Source organism: Carassius carassius, chromosome 12 (assembly GCF_963082965.1).
Source record: "Carassius carassius chromosome 12, fCarCar2.1, whole genome shotgun sequence".
Classification (NCBI taxonomy): Eukaryota; Metazoa; Chordata; class Actinopteri; order Cypriniformes; family Cyprinidae; genus Carassius; species Carassius carassius.
Genome location: NC_081766.1, coordinates 18141245 through 18149000, shown reverse-complemented (window position 1 = coordinate 18149000; position 7756 = coordinate 18141245). Strand labels below are relative to the sequence as shown.

At 36.9% G+C, this 7756-nt stretch overlaps 1 protein-coding gene across 3 annotated transcripts; it reads left to right on the top strand.

Annotated features, from left to right (window-relative positions):
* Nucleotides 1-1147: 1147 nt before the first annotated feature.
* Nucleotides 1148-7059, top strand: LOC132154999 (polycomb complex protein BMI-1-B-like). 3 transcript variants are annotated; one of them, XM_059563761.1, is made up of 11 exons: nt 1148-1582; nt 2861-2901; nt 4348-4479; nt 4613-4709; nt 4837-4892; nt 5021-5068; nt 5160-5268; nt 5448-5499; nt 5608-5706; nt 5866-5946; nt 6041-7059. In XM_059563761.1, exons 3-11 carry the CDS (start codon nt 4362-4364, stop codon nt 6368-6370), a joined length of 990 nt encoding a protein of 329 aa, XP_059419744.1. In that variant the 5' UTR covers nt 1148-1582; nt 2861-2901; nt 4348-4361; the 3' UTR covers nt 6371-7059. The 3 variants fall into 3 exon arrangements, with proteins under 3 accessions (XP_059419744.1, XP_059419742.1, XP_059419743.1); XM_059563759.1 differs by lacking the exon at nt 2861-2901 and having other exon boundaries at nt 1152-1582; XM_059563760.1 differs by lacking the exons at nt 1148-1582; nt 2861-2901 and adding an exon at nt 3502-3678.
* Nucleotides 7060-7756: the final 697 nt, after the last annotated feature.

Genomic DNA, 7756 nt, shown 5'->3' with positions numbered 1-7756 from the left:
TACAGCATACCGTCCAGCGCTACAGAGAAAAACACCGAAAAAACACCGACCTACCACACATGCACGCGCTCTCAGTTTCACTGATTATTTAATCATTGAACAATTATATGTAGCCTAACTTGACATGTAACACTAAGGGAATAATATCAAAATAACCGAAAACGTTTGTGAACGGTCTCTGGAATTTGTAAACACAAAAGTGAAAAAAAAAATAATTAACCTAAGTAGGCTAAAGTTGTATAAACCCAACAGTCAAGTCGGGTCTGGTAAATGAAGTAGCCACAACGGTAATTTACTAAAAAACATGGCTTTGCTTAGATCGCCTTTCCTATGTTTCTTTTCTAAGTTCAGTGGGACTTCTGTAGCCTACACCGTTAGATGTTGTATGGTAAAATACTGCAGCAAAAAGGATGCATGTTTGTCTTTTCATGACTGTTAGAAACAAATGATTGAGATATCCATGCATTCAGAGTAAAATTTCACATCAGCACCCGGTTTTTCTTCACTGTAACCTCTGGGAAAGTGAATGTGAATAAAAGCTACTCATTTATGACGTGGAGTAGCTAATTCTGTTACTTATCAGAAAGTCCAACGATTTTACATTCGAAGTAGGCTATATGGGCCCTAAGTCTAACTAAAACCCAAATGTTAGGAATGTAAAATGTAAGACTATTTTTGAAATTTTGCTTTACTGGATTATATAGACTAAACTTAACCTACAAAGGCCGTATTAACGGTCTGTGAAGTAAAATATTTTCTAAGCATTCAGCAGAAGTTGCATAACGCTCCATGGACATGCTGGCCATTAAAATGTAAATCTTTTATGGGAGCAAAACATAAAAATCAGCGCGAATTGAAAAATAAAGAAAGCACTGAGAGCGATAAAGCTATTGATTCGTCTTGCTCTTGCCTAACTTGCATCATGACATTTATGCCGTAAAATAACCCTTCTACATGTTCTGCATGGGCATTTAGGTGTAGGCTACATGTGAATTTTTTTATTATTATTATTTTTGTGAGAATAAAGAGAAATTTAGCTTCTCTAAAAGCTCTTCGTTGCTCATAAGAATCATTCCGACCAAACTTCATGGCTTGGGACTTTCCTCTTCCAGTGGTGATGGGTGGTGAGGTTTGACAAAGACATCCGTTAGAGGGGTACCCTATTGATGACATAGTCTACCCCATCACTAATTCCCAGGCTACCAGTCAGGAATGGGATCACGTGATGGAGTGGGGCGGTCGAACTAAGCCATTTTGGGGACTGTGTCAGTTTGCGCTGAACCATCAGGCACTGTGTTTTTCAGATCGCCGTGCAGGAGATCTACGCCTCCGGAATTTACCATTTATGGGCGGAATCTGTGGATTTATCTGTGAATCAAATCGGAAAGTGTCGACAAAGAGAGAGTTATGTTATTGGGCAAGAAGGCCACAATGAACACGGCGGAGAAACGTTAGAGCCATTGACAGCGTCTGCAGCTCATTCCAAGATGGCCGCTTCGGTAGCATTCATTTTTTGCTGATCGACTCTCAAGTTTCATTGTCTACCACAACAAAGCTTAGAAACCATCGGCAAATATACTTGGTATGTACGCTTGAATATACAAAAGAACGGAGTTATGAGCTTTTTTCATTTTATTTTATTTCCCCTCTTTGGAGACTAGATAGTAACAATGCATGTATGCTTCTCGTAGGCTACGTGCGAATTTCATTTCAGTTTGAGACATTTTTTTAATGAAACGTAACCATTCACGTATGATAACACAATATGCATGTTAATGAGTATGTGGTGTTTGTAAAACGGAAGTATATATGTTCTCTTCAAGTGTTGTTTTTATACCAAAAAGTCGGCGCGCGCTGCAGAACAGGCGAGTTGGGGCAGGTGTTAACGGGTGACCACTTTCATCCATTTCTTCGCGCTCGAAAATCAAACATTACATCTCTTATCTTATAGAACTGAGTAGTCTGGAAAGTGTATATTTAGGAAAAAATTACTTTAACGTGTTTTAATGACGTCGATTAATTTTATTAACTTAAATTCATGTGCGTTTTTGCTTGGTCCCTCTTCCTATAGGCTAGGCTGTAACAGTTGTTTTGAGACTGTTAACTTATAGCTTATTTTAAATATGTTTTCGAGCGTGTTCACTAATTGTTTACTTGTCACTGAATATAACTTGGGTTGTGTGTTTTTTATTAGGCTTCTAAAAAAATAATAGTAGGCTAGGCTACATTGTCTCGATTCTATGCATCCTTTGTGACCAGGACGCGTCAGACTGAACCGAACCTTTTGACTTTTTTTTGGACAATAGGACAAGAGTCCTAAATCTAAGATTTGATTTATTTATTTATTTTCGTCAGTATGATATATAGCCTATAGATGTCATTATTAATCAGTCTTTATACTTTTGACTCACCCCGCTCACTCATGGTTAATTAAAAATGTTGATCGCTCCATCAAATAATTTAGATGATGTAAATATAGACTTACATCGGTTGATAACCTAGTTCTCTATTGCCCAAATTATACTTCCATATATAAATGAATAAGCTGTTACGGGCAGATATAGCTTACTTTTGTTTTCCTATTTGACCTTTCTACCATGCCATGCATTACTGACTTAGCTAGGCTATTTATTATTATTATACTTAGGCCTATATATTAATAGCCTATATATTTTTTCCACATCGCAGATATCTGTAGGCCTATTTCATATTTAAAATGCCTGCTTGCAGTCATCTTTCTGAAAATAAAAGACACTTCATAGTAGTCCCGAGTGTCAAAATATGACTCTTATGCTCTTACTCTTTGACAGATTTACTGTAACTGCTGATTTACTGTCTTTCATTGTCCTCTTCTTCACAGAAAAGACAACAGCTCCGTTTCCAGTATAGTGTGTTAAATAGGTATGCTATCAGATACGAATCATTTGTATTCTGAATATTAGTACTAAACCACATAGAGTAGGCTAATGTGAGTTTTCAATATTGGTCAATGTCTTTCAAGGCCAGCTAGACTTGTTCCAAACCAAAGCTATTTTTTCAACTTTGATGGGACCTGATCCAGCTTGTTTCTGTAATCCACTGATTAACCAATTCACTTATGTAAAATAATTCAGTGTAACTTAATCCTTAACGATAGTTGACGGTTCTTAATAAATAAGTATACATAAATACTGTCTTAGTGTTTTGATTTTTGTATTTATCACTGACTGAAATACAATGCGTTGTTCTGCACTTTTTAAATGGTATTAGAAAGCTATCAAGTTCTTTTATTAGGTAGGCTACTATTGCAGTCCAATGTATTTTATATAGCACCCATATTTTCTTAGTGAGGCTACTGTGTAACTATTTAAAGGTTGGCCAGTGTCAAGTGTAGGGAGTCAAGTTAAAGTCAAATAATTTTATTTGACGGCGTTTAATGCGTTGGATTCCGTGTACGCTCTTCATTGGGAGCGGTTTATGATTGTCACGGGATGTTTATATTTGAAAAATTGACGTTGAACCACTCACACATACCGATCGCAGTCGAGAGAGATAGCGGGATCACGGATGCGAGCTCGCGCGCTTCCGTTGACTGTTCCTCATCGAAGGCATCGGCAAAGCAGGGAAGATCGCATTGTTTTCTCTCTGACGCTTGAAGCGATGCGTGCTGAAATTATGACTGTGCGACGTGTTTAACAGGTGATAGTAGGCTACTCACTGCTTCTTAGACGATAGTGTGGTGGTGCACAGGTCGTAGTCTCATGCGAGCAAACTCGCTCGGACATGGGACTGTCTGTAGCAAAATGGCAGCCACGTTCAAGTAGCCGCATGCTTTTCGAAAAACAGAGTTGTCGAGAGGAAGTGGTGGCGTTTTACCGTTAATTGGTTGCATTTACGGTCATTTGTAATGCTCCGGACCCTCAGTGAATCAGAGGTAGGCTTGTGAGGCTCCGTTTAGTCTGGCACAGTGCCAATTACAACCCGTCGTCATAGCAACTATACGTGTGGGTATTTGGGTTTTACTCTCACCTGTAAACATCCCGCAAATAATAATAATAAAAAAATTATAATAACGTGTGCGTGGACTCTATCCTAGAATGCAAATGAGTTCAACCAAAGACGTTATGAATGTATAAAACACCTAATGGTTAGTTCATTCGAGTTGTAGCCTAATTTGTATTGGTGAGTAAACACGTTAAAACAGCCAAGATGTAACGATTTTGTCTGGTTTGTCGTATTTTTTGATCGCTTCAAATAGCCTAGCCTACAAATGGACCATCTAACCTTATAACCCGCCTTTATTTTTTTTAATCCTGTATGATATTAAATTGTGACTGTAAATATTAATGTGTCGTTTTTGGTCATCAGGTCCGCAAACTCACATGACAATGCACCGAACAACAAGAATCAAGATAACGGAGCTAAATCCTCATTTGATGTGCGTTTTATGTGGAGGATACTTTATTGATGCGACCACCATTGTCGAATGTTTGCATTCATGTAAGTCTGTCATTATCTCTATTATTTGATTGTTATTAAACTTGAAGGCGTTTTATTGTTGGACTTTCAAACGGGACTGTCTTTTTAAGTCACCTCAAACGATATTTTAATTGGTCGCCTGTTGTTTTCACAGTCTGCAAAATGTGCATTGTGAGGTATCTGGAGACCAGCAAATATTGTCCTATTTGTGATGTCCAAGTTCATAAAACAAAACCTCTCCTCAATATCAGGTAATTTGCTTGGGATTGTTGTAGGCTATTTACGTTTTTTCTTTTTAAATGTTAGCGATAGGCTACCGTATTTTTAAATTATTCTTAATTGAATACCCCTCAAAAATGTTGGTATGTTATATTTTAGGTCAGATAAGACCCTTCAGGACATTGTGTACAAGCTGGTGCCTGGTCTGTTCAAAAGTAAGTGTAAAAAGTTTCTGTTCATTTTAATCATGTTTATTTATGTTTTACAGAACTACAATATAAATTATTACTGATAATTTCTTAAATCAATATAGTGATGTATTCAATGTGCTTTTGTTACTCAGATGAGATGAAACGAAGGAGGGATTTTTATGCTGAGCATCCAGTTGATGGTAAAATTTTAAGATGGTCATTGTGATATTTTAATTCATAAGCAATCTTCTTTTTTAATCTTGAAGTTGTAATTGTTTCTCTGTCCTTTAGCTACTAATGGTTCTAATGAGGACAGAGGAGAAGTGGCAGATGAAGACAAGAGAATCATCGCAGACGATGAGATCATCAGTCTGTCCATTGAGTTTTTTGATCAGAACAAGTAGGTTCAGTTCAGTATACGGTCCCTGTGGAATGTCATTTCCATTATCATCAGAGCTCTCTTTCATGTTGTTAATAAAATTGACAGTGAAATAATCATTCGTAAAAGGCCCAGACCTTTGACATTTATAGTTTTGTAGTTAGACAGTGCATTCATTTTTTTTCATTTCTTTCTCTTAGAATGATCAGGCTTGACAGTAAAGATGGAGAAGAAAAAGAAACCACAAAAGAGGTAAGTAGTTTTTGAATAAATTACATATTTTAGAAGATGTCTAATTTAGTCAGTTTTGAGGGTTATAGGACTGCTTACTGAATTTTTGTAATGGTTTAATTTTTATAGGTGAATGTAAAGCGGTACTTACAATGCCCAGCGGCCATGACAATAATGCATCTCAGAAAATTTCTCAGAAGTAAAATGGATATACCATGCACCTTTCAGGTAATTTTGTTTAAATTCACTTCCTAAGAGGTTTAATCTTCTCTCTAAACCTCTCTTGCTTCTATTTAAACTTCTTGTCTTGTTTTTTTATGAATTTTTCAGTATGAGTTTGTTTAGATAAGATTGTTTTTTTTTTTGTTTGTTTGGGTTTTTTTTCAGATTGAAGTTATGTATGAAGACGAGCCTTTGAAAGATTATTATACTCTTATGGATATTGCTTATATCTACACATGGAGAAGGGTAGGAGTATTAAATCTGATATGTTTAACACATTAAACTGTGCTATTACATTTTAGTCCAACTGCAGAGATAATAACATATTGATATTTTTCAGAATGGGCCCTTGCCATTGAAGTACAGAGTTAGGCCTGGCTGCAAAAAAATGAAGTTAAGCAGCCCAAGGGATAAAATGACCGGCGGCAGAAGGCCTGATACAGAAAGCGATTCCAACAGTGACAAACCAAACAGCCCGACTGCTGCTACTGCCCCATCCACATCCTCCTCTCTGCCCAGCCCGAGCACTCCTGTCCATTCTTCACATCCCATCTTCCCCCATATCTCCACCGTCAACGGAGTCTCTGCCAAAGCGGGCCACAATGGCCAAACTCCTTTCAGCAGCAAAGTCTGCAAAACTTCTCATAATGGCTCCAACTCTCTTGGGTGACTTGCTCATGGATCCCAAAGCCACCAACCCCTTGCAAACAGAGCTGTGATGTAGATGCTTTCTTTATAAAACACCTCTTCAATTTATTTTATATCATTTTTAAATATGTTTGTTTTGTCACCACGTGTGAAAAACTTTGTAACAGCGTTGTTTGTGTTAAATTTTGTATTTACTATGGCGTGACTAATATTGTGAAGAGTACTGGAGGGAAACTCGACAAGGAGAATGTATCTAGATGTTTTTATAAACTCTGTCTTGTTCCTTTAGATTAGAACATCAGTGTATGTAAATAATTTACTTTTCCGTGAAGTCTTCAATAAAACACGCGGCGGCACGCGCAATGTTAGATTATGCAGGTTTTATTCGGGCGAAATATGTTGACACAAACCTAAATTTGCAAAGGGCAGGAATGCAGCAGCTTCAGTATTGTATTGGATAAACAAAGAAAGTGTTATAAAAAATAAATAAAAAAATCTGCTATCTTCATGCTCGTCATATAAGTTGAGAAGTGTTTTTTTTTTTCTTGATGCGTCATCACGCGAGGAGAGAAGACTCCGTACAGACTTAAGTTCAGATAGTAGCGTATTTCTTGCTCTGCCTTCTGTTCAAGCGGTTATTTGTTAAAGCCAGTGTGTCATTTACTGTTGTACAATATGAAACATTTGCCTTAATAAACATTTTACTTTTTTTTATCACGAAATACATTGTGTGGCCTTGATAAAACAAACCACTAGCTTCTTTGTTTACAATGTGGGCCTGCTCTGCGACAAGAACCTACTTCTGCCTTGGATAAACTCGATTTTCATTTCAAGGGAAGCGGTTTGATATTTTATTTAATTTTAGGTGTACAAACGAAATATTTCAAAACAATGGTTAATGGTAAAAACTGCGACATGTTTTAATGTGGGCAAATTTCCCACCAGAAAAACCGTATGATGCGTCCTTGAACTGAAATGTGTGGTCATTGGTCATTTTTGACCCGTCTTGTGATCAGTATATGATTTCATTAAATATTCCACAGGCCTACACTATGACTCGATAGTTCAAACAACATATAGTGACCGTGTGGGTGCAAACCACAAAATAAAAGCTTCTAGAAGACCAATAGTCCTGTCAAATACCAAAATAAACGCATGAATCATTATACAGTCAACTAGAATGATGAGGAACGGCTATTATTATTGTTTTTTATTATTAATAATAGCCGTTATTAAGCCGTTTTTACAACAATTATAATTGTTGTAAATATTATCAGTGGTTTTAAAAAGTTTGTTTCGACCGACTCGGGTCTCTCTTGTCCTCATGCACCAATGTCAAAACACTACAGAACATAACAGGTCCACGCTGAACAATGTATGGAAATAAGAAGAGTCACAGTACAGAAAC